The following is a 21132-nucleotide window of genomic DNA, read 5'->3' as shown; positions in this document are numbered from 1 at the left end:
CAATTATTTGGCAGAGAACACTGGGCTCACATCTCCCTTACTGTACAGGTTCCAGAGATGTGCTTTCTGTGCCCCTACAAACACAGTTCTAAGATGCTGCGGAGAAAATATCGCACTAAAACTGCGAACTACGGTGTATAAATGTCCAGGGCTCCATGGTGTTGCCGCTTTGATTCTGCTTTGTTAAGGAGTCCCGCAGACGGGGCCCTGGACCTGCCCTCCGCGGCCTACTTCTCGCATCCCTTAGGGCCGCCATCTTGCTCCATCGCGTCGCCATGGAAACTCAAAGCCCCCCATCGCGTCGCCATGGAAACGGGAAGCCTCATCGCGTCGCCATGGTAGCCCGAAGGCCCCCGCGCTGCCGGCCGGGGCTGTCCGTAGCGTTCGCCTGATGCGGGCGGTGCGGCGGTGGCGGGGCAGTCTCGGGGCCTGCGGTGCCCCGTCAGCGGAAGGAGGAAGCGCTATGGCCGGCGCTGAGGCTTGGGCTGGGTTCACGCAGGAGGAGCTGCGGCGCCTGCAGCGAGGTACGAGCGGGGATCGAGGCTGGGAAGGCCGGGTCCGGGTCCGGTACGATGCGGTGACGGTGCGGTGGAGCCATCAGGCCCTCGGCACTCCTAGCTGCCCCCTCCGCCTGGTCTCTCGTGCCGCAGCTTGTTTGCTTACCCAGCGTAGCCCATGTACAGGCTGTGTTTGATCTTCAGACCTTCCTTTAATTCTCTTTCTCTCCCTCATCCGTCGGTAGATTTATCTGAGCCCTCGGAGCAGCCGCGTCGTCCCCACCCTGCAAACAAGAACTGGAAGCAACTGCAGCGAGAAAAAGCTCTCCAGCAGCAATGCCAGCAGCCGGGGCTGCAGGGGGGAGCAGCCTCTGTGCCTCCTGAGCAGCTGCTGTCTGTGCCAAAACATAAACCTTGCAATCCTCAGCAGCCCGTGCCAACACCACATCATAGCGCAGCAGATCAAAGGCAACGTGACAGCAGGGATAAGCAGGAGGAGCCAGTGCCAGCAGGTCCTTGTAATGGCAGTGACAGCACCCGGAATCTCGCTCCACAGACGAGCACCAAAGTGGAGAAAAAGAAAGTGGAATTGTTAGTAAGTCGGTAACATTGGGGGGTTGGTTTGATTCGGGATGGGTTTATTCTTTTGTTCTACGGTAAAATGAAATGGAATATTGGACTTTCCTTTATCTAATAGGGAGGTTTGAGAGATAATGTTTTCTTCCTCTGCTCTGAGCCTGCTCATCTGTAGTCAGGCGGGTTAGACGTGATTCAGTACCAAATTCTGGCATGTAATCCATGCAGAAAAGCACCATGACTGAATGATTTCCTATAGCAGTGGGACTGGGAATCGAGGAGCTCTCTCTTCATGTTTTGTGAAGGTCTAATCTCAGCCGGATCGTGTCGCATAGAAATGCCAGCATCCACAACACAAAGCAGCTGTACCTTTTGGAAGTAGATGTATTGTGAATGGGAACACAAACTTAGATAAATCACAGTATTGCTGTAGATTTATTAATATCTCCTGGTAAGGAGATAAAAACGTCCATTTTAAAGAGTTTTCTGTCTTTGACAGTTCAAGTTCTCACTGTTTATCAGCCCATAGTGGGGTGTCTGTCTCTCTCCAAAGCATCAGACTGGTACCTGTGTGAGAGAGAGAGGAAAAAGTGCAGAACACAGCTGGGAGTCTGACTGCGTGTGGCACTTACTTTGTTCATCATGCAGAATACAGGCAATATTCTGTAGAAAGAAGCTGTTGTCTACCTGCAGCAGAGGGCAGGTATTTTCAATATGAGACTGAAATGAGGTTTTTACTTCTTGTGTTTTTCTTCCTGCCTGTATCCAAGTGCAAGTTTTCTTTTTTTCCTGAGTGAATGCAGTTCTGCATGTGATTCTCCTGCCTGGATAAAACTGCCTGTGTAGGATCTTAGAGGGGACCAAAGGTGCTTCCTATTGGAGAATCAGTTCCAAGAGCAGCAGCAGGATGTTTCACACAGACTCGTCATGAGGGGCATCAGCTGTTGGCTGTGCAGTCACCTGGCCGGGATCACCCAGCTGCAGAGAGCCATCCCTTCACCAGAGCAGCTGCACTTAACAGAGCAGTACCCAATGATTCCTGTGCTCACCAGGTGTACTGACTGTTCAGCTCCTAACCATTGGTGATGAAAAATGCATTTTCTGTGTGGGGTCAGAAAGTAGTTGAAGCAGAAAAGCTTTTTTGCTGTAGGGAGCAAATGACATCTAGGTACCACAGCCACCCACGAACCTGCTGAAGTTCTCCAAGTCTGTGCAGGCCAATTTAAATCTTGTCCAACATTTTTCTCAGTATGTGGTTTTAGGAACAGAATGGTGAGGAATCTGATGAGAGATTCTTGTGCAGAAATGGTTTTTAAAGTAAACATAGCTGAGTTACTTTGGCACTGTTAAACCGAGCAAGACCTTGGAACAGAGTCTTTTCAGGAGAAGACATGAAGGATGGGAAAGCAAGATTGAAAAGCAACAAAGCAGGTTTTGTTTCCCCTTAATCCTACCCAGTTGTGTTCACACAGGTTGTCCCCTCCCACCAAGAACCTTGCCTTCCATCCTCTGAGATCAGTTATCTCTCTCAGTAGTTGTGATGCCCTAGGAAATGGAAGCCATGTAACTCTTTCCACAGTGATAAAAGGAAATCCTTGTTTTCCTCGTTAATCAATTTCATTGTAATTTTTATCAGCTCTTCTTTCTATCAGTTTAATTGTCTGAGTGCTCTGTTATAAAGCAGACAGAGTGTCTGTCTGATAAGAAAAAGTGGCTGCAGTGGCGACTGGAACAGATAACTTAGAGCAGCTAGTAAGAAATCTGGAACTGCTTCTAGCAGTGGTGAAGCACGACCTTTAGATGAAAGCTCCTACCCAGTTCTTTCAGCAAGAGCCAGCAGCGTGTTTACATGTGTAGGTTTGTGTTCTGATCAGCATGTTTCATCTGAAAATGTTTATTGGTCTCAGTGACTCCTTGCAGAAACTTGTTTATTGTTCCTTTTTGGGGTTTGCTCTGGGAAACACGATGTTTAATACTGATGTTGCGTGGAGGACAGGGAGCGAAACTGAACTTGCTATTGATTTTGATCTCTTTGTCAATGAGCAGGCAGGAAAAATCACGGTGGGAGATCCTCCAGCAAGAGCAGCGGCTGATAGAAGAGAAGAATAAACGCAAGAAGGCACTTCTGGCCAAAGCTATTGCTGAGAGGTAAGGGGCTGTCCTGCACTGTGGGCTGAGAAAGCCCAATCTGCAACCAATTACATATCTTCTTTTAAAATCTCCTTTCCTCCTCTCTTTGCTCTCCACGTTCAGCTCCACAAATTAGCAGCTGTGACATACGGTTCCCTGTGATTACTTACTTGCCACAAGTGATTAAGCATTTTGAGTCTGATTTACTAGTGTGTGAAAAGTGTTGAAAGGAGAAAACCATCAAACATTAAGAAGTTTTTTACACTTGGCTGATTAAAATACATAGAAATTCATGTGTTCTCAGAGTTGTTAGCTCTTGTTCAGCCCATGACCAGACTTGAAGACAGTGTTGCCCAGCAAGATAGATAAGACTGCAAGTAAGGCAAGGTTTGTGAAGAAGAACGTTGGAGCAGCTGATAGCACTGAATCAATGAAGGTGAGAAGGCTCACAGTCCTCTCCCAGGAACACGTCCTGTTGTGCCCACTGGAGCTCTTGAGAAGCAAAGATGAATTAATATCAGCACTGTGCAGAAGATTCTCTTTGACGTCCTGAAGATTTTGTTTTCTTTTGCCAGGCAGAGATAAGCAACAAGTAAGTCTGGTCTGAGTCACTGTGGGATGGTGCCACCAGGCTGGTATAAGGAGAGGGAGGAAGACATGGAAGGTGGTGGACAAGAAGCTACATCTGAGATTTGAAGGCCTTCAGGCTCTAAGTAGTACTGAAAGATGTCTGTTTCTGTCTACCTGCATCAGCTGATCAAATGAGAGGTGGTGTCACTTCCCACCCCTGCCTTGGGGTGAAGCAGTGGCTGAGAAGCACGGTTTTGCTTGTGAGAAAGAATGACAGTGACAAAGTAAAATCTTTTTGGAAACTGCTTAGTTTGCCTGAGAGCGAAGTCCACTGAAGCTTGCTGCCCTTAGCAGCATTCAGTTTTCAGAACTTGAGAATAAACAGGCTGAGCTGAAAAAGGTTGCGTATGACTTGGTTGCAGTCCTTTGTATTTGAGGTAAAACTTTCCATTGACTTCATTGGGATTTGGCCAGGACTTTTGGGAATGATTTTAGAAAAGGGAAATCAAGCTTAGGTTAGGTGGCTTTTTGGCCACTTTGAGCTGGACTTCTTTGAAAGGGGATATTTGTAGGACTAAATACCCTTTCCCCTCTTACTCACCCCCCCAAGCCTTTTCCTGTTTCCTTATGCTGAAAGCTACTTAGATGCAGCAACTTCTTCTGTGTTTCCTCAGTGAAGAAACACAGTCCGTTTTAGGCACTTCCATTATAGTCATTACATAATTTTGCTGTAGTCCTTTAATAGCAGACATTCTAGATCCCTGTGGATATTAAGTAAGATCAGAGGTCTTAAGCCATAAAGGAGTAGCCTTCTGAGTGGCTCTTAAAGACAGTGGTTGCTTTGCAAATGTAATGAAGCCCATTATGTCTAGTAAAGAGACTTGTGAAGAAAAAAACCCCATCTTCCTTTTTGCAGATCCAAGAGAACTCAAGCTGAAACGGTGAAGTTAAAAAGGATTCAGAAGGAGTTACAAGCTTTAGATGACATGGTGTCTGCTGACATCGGCATCCTAAGGAACCGCATTGATCAAGCCAGCCTGGACTACTCCTATGCCCGGTAAGTGCCAGGGAGGGAGGAGGAGGGAACAGCCTTGTCTGAGTGGACGGAGCAAATGCTGTTTCTACTCACTGAAGCAGTAATGGAGTTAGGTCGTTGTGATAGTGTGTATTTAAAGCTCCTCGGACTGTCTGCTTAGAAACCCTGAGGTAAAAGCATGCTTTTTATTTCCTCGTTTTTTCCTTTGGAATCTGGAAACTGGGGTGGGTTTTCTGACTGCAGACTGTGCTTTCCAGCTTCATGCTGTCACGAGGTGTACTTACTGCTTTAACTGCGCCGTTGTCCTTAAGCCCTGCTTTATTGTTTCAAGGTTGTTTATTTCTTCTTAGGGAAAAGCGGTCTTTTTATAAAATCCTACATTAAAGTCAATTTCAGGGAAACTTGCCTTCTGATGACAGGTCTGGTCCTGCTAGAATCTATGGGACCAATTAAGCTTAAACCAGAAGTCTGATGAAGTACTCTTGGAACTGGGATGAAAAATGGAAGGAAAAAGTAAGCTTTTCCCCCCCCTTCACAATGTGCCTTTAATCACTCTGGTTTTGATGAGTTCCTTAAGTGCAAGAAATTAATTGGAACACCCTATTAGCTGTGGGTAAACCACAACATCAGTAGATAAACATCAGCTTGTTTATGTAGTCATTTAATAAAATGGAAATGTTTGGTTGCGGTTTTTGGTTCAAGATTCAGTGTGTGAAACGCCTATTTCCACTTAAGGATTCTACTGTATGTTGACCACAGGCTAATAAGTGTGTAATCGGTCCTCAAGAAAATAGCAGTAGTAGCTGAAAAGCAAGGATTTGGGCTGCATAATTATCATTTGAAATACCGAAGGTGAACTGCAGTTTCAGTAGCTGAGTGCAAATGGGGGCTGAATTTCATATCCTTGAGAGGGAAACATTTCATTGTATTTTTGGCTTAACTCCGCTTTCTGAAGCTGCTAAACACTCTTGCATATGTCCTTATCCAAATTGTCTAATAATGTGTCTCTTTGAAATGCTAAATAGCAAAAGAGAATGCAACGGTCAGCTCTTGGAAAGCAGTTTATGGTGAGGATAACAGAAGGGATATTGGTTGGACAAAGGAGTTGAAATTCTGGAGCAGTGATTTCAGTGGACTTAGTGAGTCTTTTTGTGAGGGAGAGATTTGGAAGTGTGAGTTACATAATTGCAGTGCTGTAGTTTTTGTACGGTGTGAGCCAAAGCTGATGTACTCCTAAGTGGTGGCTTTGAAAGCAACTTTTTTCAGTCCTTGGCTTCTATTTTTGGGCTAAAATCCAATCTTTTTCAGTGGGTCAAGAAGTGCAGTGTAAAGCAATTCTGAGCACATGGTTAATGGCATCTGGCAGTTACCGTGGAATGGAATCGTAATAATTATGATGTGGAGAAGATATGTGACTTTGGCCCAAATGTTTGACTGTGCAGAAGCTTCCAGCATAGCTCTGGCTCTTCCATTTTGGATACCTGGCCCAGGGAAATCTTGACTTTCTTGTCTTGTTCTCATTCCTGATGAGCAAGATTGCATCTCTCTCTCTAATAATTAAGCAGAATTAATATACAGTTTCAGTGAATATAGTTGAAGATGCATCAGTGACACGGACACCAGCCATTAAAGTGCTACATATCCGGGATACGTCAACCCCAATAAATATTTGGAATATTTCCTCTTGGCTATATTTGCCATGACAGGAAACACAGACTGGCAGGAGGTATGTGCTGGGGGAATGCTTACAATGAAATTCTACATCTGTTGCCACACAAAAGTTGTGATCACTATTGATGTCAGATGCTGTGTCGATCTGTGGAGCTCAGGATGTGTATCTGGGTGGCCAGAAGAGTTTGCTTCTAGATGGGATCCAAGTGTAAGTATGTATAGCACCATGGAAGCATCTGTATCTGTTGTGCTGATGGTTGGACTAGAAAAACACAAAAGTGCTTTACAGCATTGCAGTTTGCTGGATAGTTGTTCATTGAAAGTGTGAAAACACTGTAAATACTGATGGTTTCTTTCTCCCGCTAGTGTTGCATCTCTTAAAACAGGCAGTAAAAATGCTTGCTTAACAATTCAATCTTTGTATTTCAGACAAGCAAATTAACTCTTGCACTGTAGCAGCAGTGGAGGCTGATGTGTCAAAAGAAGATGGTTTAAAGCATTCATGCTTGGTTGCTTCCCCCTCCCCCCCCCCCCCCCCCCCCCCTTCCTTTAACTAAAGCAGCAGCTTATCATGAAATAGCAGGCATAATGCATTCAGAGCACGTCGCGTTTCAGGGATGCTTAAAGCATCTGCCCATGTGTCAGATTGCAAAGTGCTTTGAGAACTAACCCACAAGTAATGATGCTGATTTTGCAGGAAGCGGTATGATAAGGCTGAGTCGGAGTATGTGGCAGCCAAGCTGGACCTCCAACACAAGACAGAGATCAAGGAGCACCTCACAGAGCACCTGTGCACGATCATACAGCAGAACGAGCTCCGCAAGGCCAGGAAGCTGGAGGAGTTAATGCAGCAGCTGGAAGTGGAGGCAGATGAGGAAAATCTGGAACTTGAGATAGAGGTGGAGCGGATGCTGCAGCAGCAGGAGGCAGAAGCGGGGAGACAAGCCAGCCAGTCGCACAGTCGTGCTGGGACAGCTAAAGAAAACTCGGCTCCCACTGTTACAACAAAGGAGAGTGAGCATGCTAACCACGCTGTTGCCTCTCCTGCTCTCTCTGAACAGTTGGTGCTGTCTGAAAACTCTGGTACCAAATCCTTCTCCAATATGGACAACCAGACTCAGGCAGTAAATGTGACTCCAGGAGACTCCCCAGCTCGCTCTGGTACATGACTACTACTTTCAGACAAGCCAGCTGATTAAGGATGCGATACTCTGCGGGCTTCTGCAGTGCCAGTAATATGCACTTCATTTTAGAGGAATTTTTTCTTATTTTTTTAGTTTTTGAGAAACTCCTCTTTGGGGGTTCACCATCTGTCCTTCTCATTCTGTTCTCTTAGGTTCACACTCTAAAGGCCAGCTCTTCGTGAGGCTTTGTGCCTTCCACATACAACACTCGGAGGCAAACAGTAGGGTTTTTCCAAAGGCTTTTCTGCATACCATTATCACAGATACCTGTTCCAAACATTGTGCAAGAGACATGTATCTACAGGAGAAAGCTTTGCCACTTACTCTGCTTCTAAACACATTCTGTCTCCTGACAGATGCAATAAGATGTTTATCTTCCTTTGTATCCATAAGGGATAAGTTTTCAATAGTTTTTAATCGAGTGAAACCCAAGTGTATATTTTAATTATCTTCATAGCTTGCACTGTTTCCTGTACCTGCTTCAAAGGATATTCATATATTGGGGGAAACTGCAAAGTTAATTGTAATATTTCCTTTCTATTGCTTCCTGTTTCTTTCAGTTCGGCTTAGATCACACAAAGCTCTTTATTGACAATAAATAGTTTGTGAACTCACAGCAGCTACGATTTAACAGAAATAATGGGTGACAATTTAAGACGTGGCTGAATGTATGATGCAAAAGTAGAAACAAACAGTTATGATTAAAACTGTTCCATTATAAACATTTTCCTCTATCATTGTTGCCTTAAAGTGCTCATAATCAGCAGGGATCTTATGATGGATAATTCCCACGGCATATTGGAGTTGAGCCCATTTTCCTGTAATGATCGGTGCATTCTGTTGCCTGGAGTGGGTTTGTACCCCACAAGAAGTCGAGCTGTTTCCCTCTGTTGCTGCTGAAAGGTGGAGAAAGTCTCAGGAATTAAAACAGAGGACGTATGAAAGCCTCCAGTAGAGACTGATGCAGCTGCAAACTTTGGGGACACTGTGGATATCCACTTTGTAACACAGGGAAGCTGCTTTCGCTGTGGCGGTGTTTTCTGTTAATACCTGACCTGAATATGTCAGAGTTTGTGAATGAGTTATGGAACGATGCCATCAAGTGTGTAAATGGGACACCAATTGTCTCGATGGCTTTAATAGTGGAAACAAATATGTCACTACATTTCGTTTTTATTCTATTAATAAATCGGTGCATCTTCTTCGTGGTGTGTTTGCTTTCAGTTTTGATATCTGATATTAACTCCCATATCCAAGACTGTTTTTCCACAGGAGGTGATAAATGACAGAATCGGATACGTCCCTTGGCGAGATTCCTCTGTGTGGAAGTAAAACCTTGAAGAAGGCTGCTCCTAAGTATCAAAATGTATGGGGCAAAGCCATGGCAGGGGATGACTATTGAAGACGTTTTGTCTTCTGGCTGTGGTCCGAGACAGCAGAGAAAAATCTCTGCTGGTGCCTCCCATACACAGGAGACAGGAGGATAAATATTTCTAGAGAAATCTTTCATGGTTAGAACTGACTGAAGTTAGAAAAGTCCAAAACAACCTTTGAGATGCACAGGAAGCACTGCTGTGTTGCTGATAGGCTTCTTTCCCTGATGTCTTGCTGAAAAAAAGTTGGCCTAACAACCAAATATTTGATTGCAATTTGAAAAACAAAAACAAAATGGTGACAGGCTTCCTTTGCCCTGTCTGCAATGGCAGAGCAGCTTGTAGCAACCTGATTATGGTTTTCAAAGCTGGTTACTGGGAAGTGCAATAATAATTTAATCGTACTGTTCTTGTTTCCATCCACTGCAGCTGTCCCTATTTGCTCCTCAAGAGAATCCTAAGTCTTACTGGGTAAGTCTGTTCCTCGTTACGGTTGTATTCAGCTCATCGAGGGACATAAAGGAGAGCGTCTGACAGAAGATTGGAACTGTGATGGTGTTTACAAGGTACAAATGCATACACTTTGGCTTTGGAACTTGAGGGTCTCTGGTAGGCTGGCATGTTGAAATGGACCTACCGACTGCACCTTGTTGTTACCAATATGGTTATTATTGCCTGAATCCCTCAAACCAAAGAAGGTGGAAAATTGGAAATCTGAAGATCTTTTTGACAGCTCCTCAGGAACATGAGTTTCCTGAAACGGAGCAAGCTTGTATCCATTAGAAAGGCTTAAAAGATGGAAAATTCTTGTGCACCATGCTGATAGTGCTGGTGCTGTTTCTGCCTCTTGGGGAAAGCATTTGAATCAGCAGTTTCTGCTCTCCCACTAGTCTCTCATCGAAGTTCTGGCCAGTTCTTTCTGTATTTAACTTCTGAGCTTGCAAAATGAAGCAAACTGGCTGCGCGCCATACGGAACAGCCACGTGAAATAACAATAGGCAGCCTAACGTTTGGTTGCTCTCTCTATGCAGGAAGCCGAAGGGTTAAATTGTTTGATCTGAGTTAAGAAGCCTTTCTCTGACGTGTGATATAAACCACTACCATGGTGTCAGTTCCACTTTGGAAATTTGCAAATGTTTTGATGGGTGCCAGTGTGCCGGTTTAACATTCCCCTTATGCCGGAGCCAAGCAGTCCAGTCATAATTGTAACAACATGTGTGCTGGTCAGAAATGCCAGGAGATGATTTTGGTGCGGCAGAGGAGTTGGTTTTTTTTCTTGATTATTACTAGTTTTTTTTTTCCTTGAAGGAAACAGAACGGTTGGAATTGAGGCTCCTCAAACAAAAGCCTTTTCTACCTTCGTAGCGGTCAACAGGTTTTCTCTCACACTTGGCTCTGCTGTTGTTAGAAAGCACCAAAGGCAGGTGCACTGCCCGCTCAGCACGTTGCATCTCCTCAGCAAACTGCAAAACTCAGATGAAGCCAAGAGCAGGTAGGCAGGTTTTTAAGTGAGGGCCCCTCGCTTGTACAGGTAGAAGTCTGGGTATGAAACGTGCTGGGGTTGAACACCGTGGAAATGGAGTGATATCTAACAGTAGCACTGCAGGGCTCAGCGCTGGGGATTTGGTTTCTCCTCTGGCAGTGCAGCCATTTCTGTGTCGGGCTACAGCATTTCTGCTATGGGAAGAAGCGGAAAACACCAACGTATGCCACTGTGAGAGTGTTAAAAGAGTACAATATAATTGCCCATGTTGCAGTTTGGCCAGGATGTTGGGATTAATGCTCCTTCCTCTGTCAAGAAATGTTTAAATGAGCACAGATGGTCATGGCTCAGACAAAACAGCATTAACTCCAGCAGTCTAGGGTTCCCATGGATGTCTAGTGTGTGGTGTAAAACAGTTGGACGGTCCCCAGTTTGATTGTATATCCAGCCAGCTAAGTTGAGCTCTTGAGAGGCTTCATCTTGGGGTAGCTGCCCAGTAGAGACCGTGTTTCTCACTAATACCTTCTGCAACGTTCTGAAGTCTTTGCTTTGAGCCCATATCCCACCTAAAGAGGATAGGACACCTAAATAGACTAGGATAGACTAGCAAGAGTAGTTGGGGTCCTGCATTTCCTACAAGCGGTATCAACAACGTGCTAGATGGGATTGCTGATAGGAAAGTCAGCCTATTCAGGGGAAGTTCTAGATCCAGTGATGGGGCAGAGCACTTCCAAATTGCCCTCCAGGCTGGGTCCCACTGTTTTGCACTTTTTGCTTAGGATTGTAGGATCTGTAGATTTTCCATCCTCTGTAAAGGTTCAAACTTGAATGAAAACCCCCACAATATGGATTGTCCCAGCCTGAGGCCTGTTACTTTATCAGACTCGCCTTGTGTGGGATCTGTGAGTAGCTCTTGGTCTTAGTTTAGTACACGAGTGTGATGCTGTGTAGACATGGAGGTTTGGGATAATACTAGCTGAGACATCTCTGTGCTCTGCTTTAATGCATGCCGTTGCTGTGTGTAAAGGTTCCTACGATGGTTGAGAGCTAAAGTTTTTCTGCAGGCCTGATTCAGCCCAGAGATTTTATGTTTGACACTTTGGTATTGTGTCAGGGTCCCTTTCCTAATGCTGTGCATACAGACAGGTGTGGGTACAAGGGACAAAGGGTTTTGCCAGTGGCAATGAAGGCAGGGTGTAGAGATGTGGGCTGGTATAATGGAAACCACATGCTTGTTAAGTGCCCTATTTAGGCTTGTCTGCGTGGTCCTATTAAAGCGAGTGTTGGCTCCTTTGATGGGGCACGAGACTGGTTTCCTTCATCATTTACCCTGATTTATGTCCCAGCAGCAAACCTGTACCTCAGTAGGGAAAGACCAAGTAAGGAGAGAGGTTAGCCAAGCCTCACCCCCTCGGCATGACAGAACATCAGATCCTTCAAATCCTTGCCTTTGGCAGCCTGTTAGTTGCAGGGTTTAAATCATGCCTTTTAAGATGCAGGTAGAGACAGTAAAAAGCTTGGGCCTTTCTGAATTAGGGCCTGGATTGTGTAGTTAGAGTCATTTTCTCAATTAGCTAGGCATAAATCAATATAACGAGGCGCTCGGGAGCATTGGGCAGTTTTAGTACCTTGTCTCTCCTGCCTCTGTCCTTACTGCTCCCACCTGGTTATTTGGCTGATCTGCTGGTGATTTTATTTTTCCACACTGCCAGAGCTAAGCAGGGAGTTTTAGTGTCTGTGCTGGTTCTCACACCTGGCGCGTGTGCGTGAGAAGTGATAACTGGGAGAAATTGGTCTTAGACAGTAAGATCCATGTGGCATCATCCTTCAGAGAGCGGGGGCAGCGTCTTGTTGAGTAGGAAATGATGGTTGGAGGCACAAGCACAAAACAATATAACAGCGGTGTCAAACACCGTGTTTGTGCTCTCCAGGCCATAATAACTCTTCAGTCTCTTGCATCCTTCAGAGTTGGGGAGAGGATGTGCAAAGATAGCTGAATAAAGGAGCAGGATGCTGTTCACCCAGCCCAAGCATGGCCTGAAGCGATGGCTTTCCCTGAGTGGTGGAGCTGAAAAACACCCAAACCAACCTTGTCTGCTTTGTGTAATAGGGGTGAAACTGAGGTCTGACTTTCCCCAGGCAGGAATCCTTGCTCTCTGCTAAAGCAGTGCTGGTGATGCGTTTGAACAAGTGATCGTCTGGTGCAATCCTCTCATGTTATCAGTGCTGAATCTGACCCTTCAAATATCTCTTTAGCATTTCTTTTCTCAGTGAGAGCAGCAATGGGTCTTTGCTCTGATTTGTGAATGTTTTGGAGAGCCTGGGCAGTGGGTAACAGCAGCTTGCTGTTGGTTTGATTCCTGCTCCAAGGGATAGAGCTAGGTATCCTGCAGGTGCTACCTGAGCAAGGCATGCTGTCTTGCCTCTTTATTTTTTCATCATGAAGAAATGTAACCCCTAGGCTGTCCATCCTGGGGGGTGATGAGCCATCAGCCCAGTGAGGGGTGCCCCGCTAAAAATGTTTGGTCGCATCTGGAATGACTGAAGAGTCACAAGCTGTGAGCCTGCGCTCAGTATTCTCACTGCGTTTGCAACATGAGCTAGTGTGAAACGGTCGTGTCTTTGCAGGCTCGAGTGACTTTTGCAGTACAGACAGCTCTTCTCTCCCAAGGATGGGTTAATAGAATTCAGATATCATCTTTTTTATTTATTTATTTTAAGTTTTCCCATGTGGATCTGGATGAGGTTTCTCAGTAAAACCCCGCATCATGGTTTGGGGAGTTCTGTAGCTGCTGAAGTGTTGGCTCTTATTGCTGACTGTGCATATTCTGTGCTGGTGGTGTCCTAGAGGTTGTGTCTCTGTCTTCACTATCACGTGAGCTGCAGCTGGTCCCGCATCTTGGTGGTTAGACTCATGGCAGAGAAGATAATACTGTTTGGCATAAGGATGTGCTCATAAAGAACTAGGTCCATTCCAACATTTTTCTAGCATGCTTCTCTGATCCTCCAAGAAGAACATCTTGCAGCTGTTTAAAAAGTCAGGCCTGGTTCTCTGCAGGATTTTCTTCTTGCATCCAGATCTTCTTTCTTTTTTTTTTTTTCTCTTTTTTTTTAATGCCTGCTAAAATACCACTTGTTTTCTTTTCTGCTCTCCTCAAGTCAAAATATTTAGCCATGTACTTTTCTCTGTGACATCCTACTGCATCCCCCCCCCAACTACTGTGGTGTGTCCATCAGCCTCTCTGATGCTAAGCAGGTCTGCAGGAAGCCAGCACTGCCAAGCAGGCAGGCTCTCACTCCTGGCCTTGCTCAGCAATCTGGTATTGTCAGTGACACAGACCCTCTGTGAGTCTTTTGGGGGTGATGCTCTTCCTTTCGGAACCCGAGAAGCTATAGGAGGATGATTTCTTTGACTTGAATTTGCAGGATGTCGTGCTTGGACACTTATGATGCTGCCTTCTGGCCTCGGCATCCACAAAGCTAAATCTACTTTTGTACAGGGGAATCATGTTTTGCTTTTCAGTGCCTACTCTGTCTCCTCTGTCCTTATTGCTCACAATGCTGGAGTCTTTCATTACTCAAACCTTTCCAAGCCACCAGGTTTTCTCCTTCAACCTCCTTTGCTTTCTCTTTCCAGCAGCTGCTGAGAAGCTTTCTGGACCCATCTGCCTGGCAGGCTAGGCATCGAACCAGGGCTCAGAGCTTGAGCAGAAGGCTGGGTGAGCATGTGGTGGTATTGCAAGTGCTTTGATTCACAAAATTAATAGAATTAAACTCAGAGGCAGATCCAGCAGCCCAGATTCCTGTTGTTCTTCCCACTTCTAGGCTTTCAGGCTACCCACGTTTCACTGTTACACCCTTGCTCTCAGTAATCTTTCCTCTCACTTCCACGTCTGTGATCCCAAAGAAAGCTGTTTTGAGTTGGTTACCTCCGGAGAGGTGACAGATCACAATCCATCTGGGCAACCCTGGAGAGAGCCAAGGGGAGACTTCCTGATGGGGGTGAGGCCTGGAGAAGGCATTTGGGATGGCTGCCATCCACAAACACATCAAAGGTGCAAATGGCTTTTATCAAGAGGCAATAAAACTTTAATCCAAAGCCCCCTTGAATATATTTTGCCACATATTTAAAAGGGAACTGATTTCACAAAATGCTTTCGTGAGTTTTATAAATTCTCTCGACTTGTGTCTTACAAGCATCTCTACTCTGGAAACCTGGCGCTTTTGTTTGGGGATCCCAGATGTTCAGGACTGGTGACTAAGGAGAGAATGAGAACTAAAACCATTTCAAAACCTCTTTGAAACCTGGGCACAAGCAGTGTTGGTTTTTGGGTTTGTTGTTTTTTTTTCTAGCTCTGGGCCTCTGTTATCTTTGTTGTTTGTTTGGCTTTAGCAGATAACATCTTCTCAGACAGAGAGCGAGACATCCTCCATTCAGCTGTCAGAATGGAGCCCCCCAGTTCCAGCTCAGTAAGGCTACAAGGCACTGGCTTTTTGACCTGCTGGGATGCTTGCCTCTACTCTTTAGGCCAGTCCTATTTTACTGGAGGAAATCTCTTGCTGTCCCCTCCAAAGGTAGAAATTCCCTTGCAAGATGAGAGGAATTGTAGGCTTTCTCTTTTTTCTCACCCCCTCCTTTCTCTTCTTCAGTGGGAGAGTGTAAAGATCACTGCTTTCATTTGGAAAGGGCAAGTGACTTTCCCATGCTGTAATACCCAGCAAGTGTTGAGAGAATGTGGTTACATAAAACCATATTTTTAATACAACCGACAGACTGTCTTGAGAGCTAAGTGTTTTTTGACAGTTTTTATGCACCTGTTAATTCAAAGCTCTTAACATGTGCCAGTTAAAAAGAGCTAGGCACTAAAACATCCAGCCTGTGGACTGCAGGGGCTCAGCTGCACACCAGAGCACCAGGAATCTGTGCAAGGTAGAAACTTGGCTTCTCTTACAGGACAGGCTGGTATACAACTAATTCAACTCGGAGCTTTTCTTTCCCATTCCCGCCTTGGCCTTGAAGATTCCTGCTTCTCCTTTGGACCTGAGGGACAGCTGGTGTTTCTTTGTGTCTCTTCACTTTCCCACCTATTGCAGTTATAGAACTAGACATCTAAGAAGACAGAAGAGAGGCACTAAAATAGCTCCCCAAGCTCCTCTGCTAAGTCTGTGCCTCCTCATTTTCTAATGAGGTTGCTCCTTATCATCATTTCCAAAGCAGCCATTGGCAAAGCCCAGATGGAAGCCTGCTACTCAGTCCTCTGTGGTCACCCCAACTGGAGGAGACAAGTCGTTTCTTTAGGTATATCCTTACTATCAGTAACATAAGGTAAGGCTGGGAAGTCCTCATGCTCTAATTTTTTTCTTTACTCTTCACTCCTTCAATGTCATCTAGCCTCCAGTTTAGATATTTTATCAAAGAATCACAGAACCCTTAGAATTGGAAGAGACTTCTGAAAATGGCAGCTAACTGTGAAACAAAAGGTCGCTCATTTTTTTATGCAAACCCTAGACATTTGTAACTGTGCATTTGGGGTGTATTTGTATGGGAGGTGGAGCTGAGCGTTCCAATTTTTTGCTGTAGAAACTTTGTCATCACTGATAACTGCATTGCTATCAGGAGATGGTGCTTATGGCATCACTAGACCCTTCCTTGTTCTCAAGGCCAAGAAGTACAGTGATGGTCTCTACTGTTAAGTCCAGAGGTTTGGGCTCTGGAGAAAGAGGGCACAGCAGAGAGGTGAAATCCAGGGACAAACATCCCATAGAACTGGAGACATGGGTTGGAGTGGGAAAATTGGGCTTGGCTTCTTGTGTGTGCCAGGACTGTTGAGGTATTTCAGGCAGTGTATGGCATCCATTCTGAAGGACAGGGGAATGCAGGAAGGCATGCAACAGCTTTGCCTCTGTGTGAGACCAAGAGCAAGGGTTCATCTGCTGCTCAGAGCTGTTGGCTGGGGCTCTTCTGTTAGATAGTTCTGTGAAACGGTGCTGAGCATCAACGTTGTTTCGTGCATCTCTGCCAAGAGGCGTAAATCCCTTACCTTACAAAATAGGTTGGAACATACAGATTGATTGCTCGAGAGTGGGAAAATTCATCAGGGGTAACTTGTTGGAATTTCATTAGTGTCTGTGAAGGGTGCATGTAAGCTTCAACTAGCATGAAGTTTGTTTGGGCTTCTTTTAAGCAGGAAATACTGGGTGGGGGCTTGACAGCCAAGCATCTGAGAGGGAGATAGATGGGGTTAGGATTCCCACATCATTAACACTCATTCCGTGTCTTGCAAAATTACCTGACAGGACAAATATGATCCAGATCAGGTGTGTGCACACTGTTGCTTTGTGTTGAATTAGTTAGAACACGCTATATAGTATTTATATTGGCTCCATCTTGTACATTGACTGCAGGAAGACATATGATATTCCATCTGGCATAAATTCTGTTAGGCTGAAGTTACCCCCTAACAAGTCAGAGGATAAATTTGATGAGGCAGAGGGGTATATACTGCTTCAGTGTTTGCTGCATGAATTCACAGCAGTTCCTGTCCTGGGTGCCATCAAATAGAACTTTCTGTCTTGTGTAGCTGTTATGCATGACACGGGGATGCTTCCATGAGGAAATGTGAATTCTGATTGCATTGGTGTTGTGGTGATTCCTTAGATTGCTCCTTCAGTAATCGCTCTGTGTGTACTTGACTGGTAGACTGTTTTCTCAGGGTGCACGTTCAGCGCCAAACAAGATTGAGGTGCCAAGCAGGGTGACCTCCTGTTGTGGAATCACAAGGTCAGGAAAAGATCTCTAAATGTCCTCTAGCTGATAATCACGTGCACTTCCATTCTTCCTGTCAGATAATTGTCCAGTAGTTCGTGCACTTACCTCAATGTCTAACCTGAATCTGCATCGCTGCACTTTAAACCCTCATCTTCTTGCCCCATTAACTGAGTTTGAGAAGAACAGTTATTTCTCTTCTCCAAAGCACGGCCATTTCTCCGTGTTAACCTTTGTAGCATTTGCACAGCAGGCTCTACAGTGAGGCAGAAAGTGAGGCATGCATGGTGGGAAGCATCCAAAACCCCTTCAGTTCTGCACTAATTGAGCCATCTGTGACTCATCTTCATGCTTGTGCGTCAACTCATGCAGATAGCTTCAGAGCAAGTAGAGCTCTGAGTCACTGCACACACGCATGGGCGACAGCACCAGGTTCCCTCATGGATGTGCTCATGAGGGCACAGAGCTGCGATGCACCAAACGTTCATAACAAAAGTATGCTGGTTGTTCAGTGCTGTGTTCAAACCATTAAGCATGCTTGATTTGCAACTGCAAGAAAATGAGAAGACTCATCATCCCTGCGGAGAGCCCAGCTGCTTTTGAAAACAAGTTTTCTCCCTTTCCATCTGATTTAAATTTGAGAGAGCAGCTCCATGTCCCAGAGCTGTGATTTTATCACCTCTTTGCCAGCCAGAGTACGTGATGACAGATTTCTCCATCAAACTGAAGGGTAACTTTTCTGAAAGATCTCCTGGTTTTCACCCATCTGAGATGCTCTGATGTTTGCTTAGCAGCCACTTGTCCTTTGCTGCAGAGGTGCCTTGCTCTAAGTGCAGAACAGCTCTCTAGAGTCACAAGACAGCCTCCAGATAAAGCTTGGGGGTTCTTTTGAGAGCTTCTCAAAAAGCCCTTCCCTGTGGGGGTGATCTTACAGCCAGAAAGCGCTTGGCAGAAAGGTAATGTGAATGTGACCTTAAACATCAGAAAGCAGCAAAGTACTTGAATGCCGAATGCACTTCTCCCAGCTGCTGCTGACAACTTCATTCCCAGGGCAGATGCTGTAGTCGATCTCTTGGACAGTTTTTCCTTCCCACAGCCACATGCAATGATGACAACAGCAATGTGCGGTAATTCCCTCTGCCCAAGAGTATGTTCTGTTGCAGATTTCATTCTCCTCACTCCAGCTCTCTCTGAGTCAAAGCTGGAAAGTACATTCAGGATATGGCTTGATCTTGTGCTGGAATTTCTCACCATTGGCTTTTGAAGAACAATTAACTCAGATCTGGAATGGGCTTCCGCACAATAGCAACTACCCAGTTCAGAAGGAAATTGAGTAGACAGAGCTGCAGGAATGGCTGTACTCATCTGCTCCTTAAAGCACCCCAGTCATGTGCTGGGGTGAATGATTGTGACCTCAGTGGATGAAAGATGCTTTGTACCATGGTCACGTTCAGATACCTGGGGGGAAGGACAAAGGTAAGAGGCAGTTCACTTTGTTTTGAACCAACACAGAATAATAAAAAAAAATAAAAAAAATTAAAAAAAAAAAAAAAAAAAAAAAAAAAGAAGAAAAACAGAAATACTGAGTCAACCTAGGACATGGTGTCTGATCTGAAACGCAATGTTCCATTTTACAGTTTCCTTTTTTTTTTTTTCTGGAGTCAGGTTTTTCAATGAAACCTCCAAAAGGCTCGTTTCAGAAACACCTACGTGAAGTCAACCTCTTTCCTTTGAGAACACTTTGAAATGAAATGTTTTGAAGTTTGAAAAAGAGCCTCCTGTGTCAGGGTTGTTGGTTTTGTTTGTTTTTTTGGCAAAAGGTGCTTGTCCGGTTCAACCCAACTTTGGGAATGGTTTATGTCCCTCCAAAGTGAAGCTCTGGTCAAAGTTACTGCACAAATTCACCCGCTGTGTCTGTGAATCTGCCGAGGGCAGAACGGAGCTGTTCCACCTCCTTGGAACCAAGGAGGAGAACCCAGGCCGTCCTCATGAAGGAAGCAATTCAGCTCTGGGTAATCAAAGCCCAAACCCTGCTTCCTTTCCAAGGGGATATGGAGTCCCCTTGCTGTGCATAGCCAAAATTCCTGTTATCTCCATCAGGAGTTAATGCACACCCTGACACCAAACGAAAGAAAAATACAAGAGCGAGGGTCGAAATGGTCCCATCCCCTTTATCCCCTTTTACCAATCTGCTTTCAAGAGCAAAAAGGAGCAAAAAGGCGTAAGGTTTCTTTTCAGGCACTCCCTATTGTGGAACTCAGGGAGGAAGTGCAGCGGCTAAGGACCACCAGAGAACGTGGGAGGAAGAAGCAGGGTGAGGAGCATGGAAAAAACACCGGGAAGGTGGTGGACCCCCTGCCCTACCACAGGAGGACAATCCCTACCACTGAGGAGGGCTGGCAGAGAATTCCAACTCGCCGTCGTGGCTGTCCCCCCTGCCTACCTGCCCCATGTCCACCACTCTCCCTGAGCAATAGGTTTCAGGCACTGGAAATCAATCAGAAGGTGAGTGGAGAGAGGGTAGAGGAACTACCTAAAAGGGAACCTCCTAAGCTGAGTAGGTCCTCGGATGGTGATGATGGTAGTACTCCTCAGTTGGTGGTGCCCCCCAAGTCCATCCGTTCCTCACCCACCATTAGAACATCACCAACAAAGAAAAAACGACGGGTCATCGTTATTGGTGACTCTGCGCTGAAGGGAGCAGAAGGGCCAATATGTCGGCCAGACCCTCTACATAGAGAGGTCTGCTGCCTCCCGGGTGCCCGGGTTAAGGATGTAAGGATGAAGCTTCCTTCCCTAGTCCACCCCTCTGACTACTATCCCCTATTAATGTTCCAAGTTGGTAGTGATGAGGTAGGCAGAACTTCCATGAGGACTCTGAAAAAGGATTTCAGAGCCTTGGGGCGACAGGTAAAGGGTTCGGGAGCACAAGTTGTGTTCAACTCTATCCAACCTGTTTCAGGGAAGAATGAGGGATTCAATATAATGGGCCAACAGATCAATACCTGGCTCCGAGCTTGGTGTGCCCGGCAGGGGTTTGGGTTTTTTGACCTTGGGTTCCACAGGTCAAAAGGGATCTTAAGGAGAGAATTGGGTAGGTTCATCCAGAGGGCTTTAAACTAGTTATGAAGGGGGGTGGGGCAGTAGCTGGGGTCACCAAAATGGAAACTGCATGCAATGTCCCTGTTCTTGCAGGAGAGGGGTATGCTTCTAAACCCCTAAGGTCTTGGCCCTTGGTGAAGGAGGAGGATGACTTGCCTCCTTGTAGGAAAAACACGAGGGCTGGTGTTAAGCTGGTGGCTGTGGAAACGCCTAATAGTAGTCACAAGGCTATTAGGGCTGCTGCTGATTGCAAGGAGGCCAAGCTCAGGTGCCTTTATGCTAATGCACGCAGCATGGGTAATAAACAAGAGGAGCTGGAGGCCATTGTTTGTTCAGAAAATTTTGATATAGTTGCCGTCACTGAAACATGGTGGAATGACTGCCACACATGGAGTGCAGTGATTGAGGGCTACCAACTTTTTAAAAAAAATAGGCTAGGTAGGAAAGGTGGTGGTGTAGCTCTCTATGTTAAAAAAGATTGTGAATGTGTGGAAATCAATAATGATGATGACAGGGTTGAAAGCTTATGGATCAGAATAAAAACCAAGGCCAACAATACCGATGTTATTGTGGGAGTTTGCTACAGGCCACCTACCCAGGATGATGAGGTAGATGAGATGCTTTATAGGCAATTGGGGGAGGTCTCAAGGTCACTCCCCCTCATTCTGGTGGGGGATTTCAACTTCCCAGACATCTGCTGGGATTACAATACAGCAGACAGGGAACAGTCTCGGAGGTTCCTAG

The 21132-nt window shown here is 45.6% G+C and overlaps 1 protein-coding gene across 2 annotated transcripts; it reads left to right on the top strand.

The window, feature by feature from the left end:
- The first annotated feature begins 374 nt into the window (after positions 1-374).
- Positions 375-8866, top strand: GORAB (golgin, RAB6 interacting). Of its 2 annotated transcripts, XM_072343548.1 has the most exons (5): positions 396-524; positions 743-1088; positions 3120-3221; positions 4690-4830; positions 7178-8866. In XM_072343548.1, the coding sequence occupies exons 1-5, from the start codon at positions 464-466 to the stop codon at positions 7647-7649; spliced, it is 1122 nt and encodes a 373-aa protein (XP_072199649.1). In that variant the 5' UTR covers positions 396-463; the 3' UTR covers positions 7650-8866. The 2 variants fall into 2 exon arrangements, with proteins under 2 accessions (XP_072199650.1, XP_072199649.1); XM_072343549.1 differs by lacking the exon at positions 7178-8866 and having other exon boundaries at positions 375-524; positions 4690-4834.
- The last annotated feature ends 12266 nt before the right edge of the window (positions 8867-21132 follow it).

This window comes from Excalfactoria chinensis, chromosome 8 (assembly GCF_039878825.1).
Source record: "Excalfactoria chinensis isolate bCotChi1 chromosome 8, bCotChi1.hap2, whole genome shotgun sequence".
Lineage (NCBI taxonomy): Eukaryota > Metazoa > Chordata > Aves > Galliformes > Phasianidae > Excalfactoria > Excalfactoria chinensis.
Note: the sequence above shows the minus strand (reverse complement) of the source record. Positions and strands in the feature narration are given on the sequence as shown.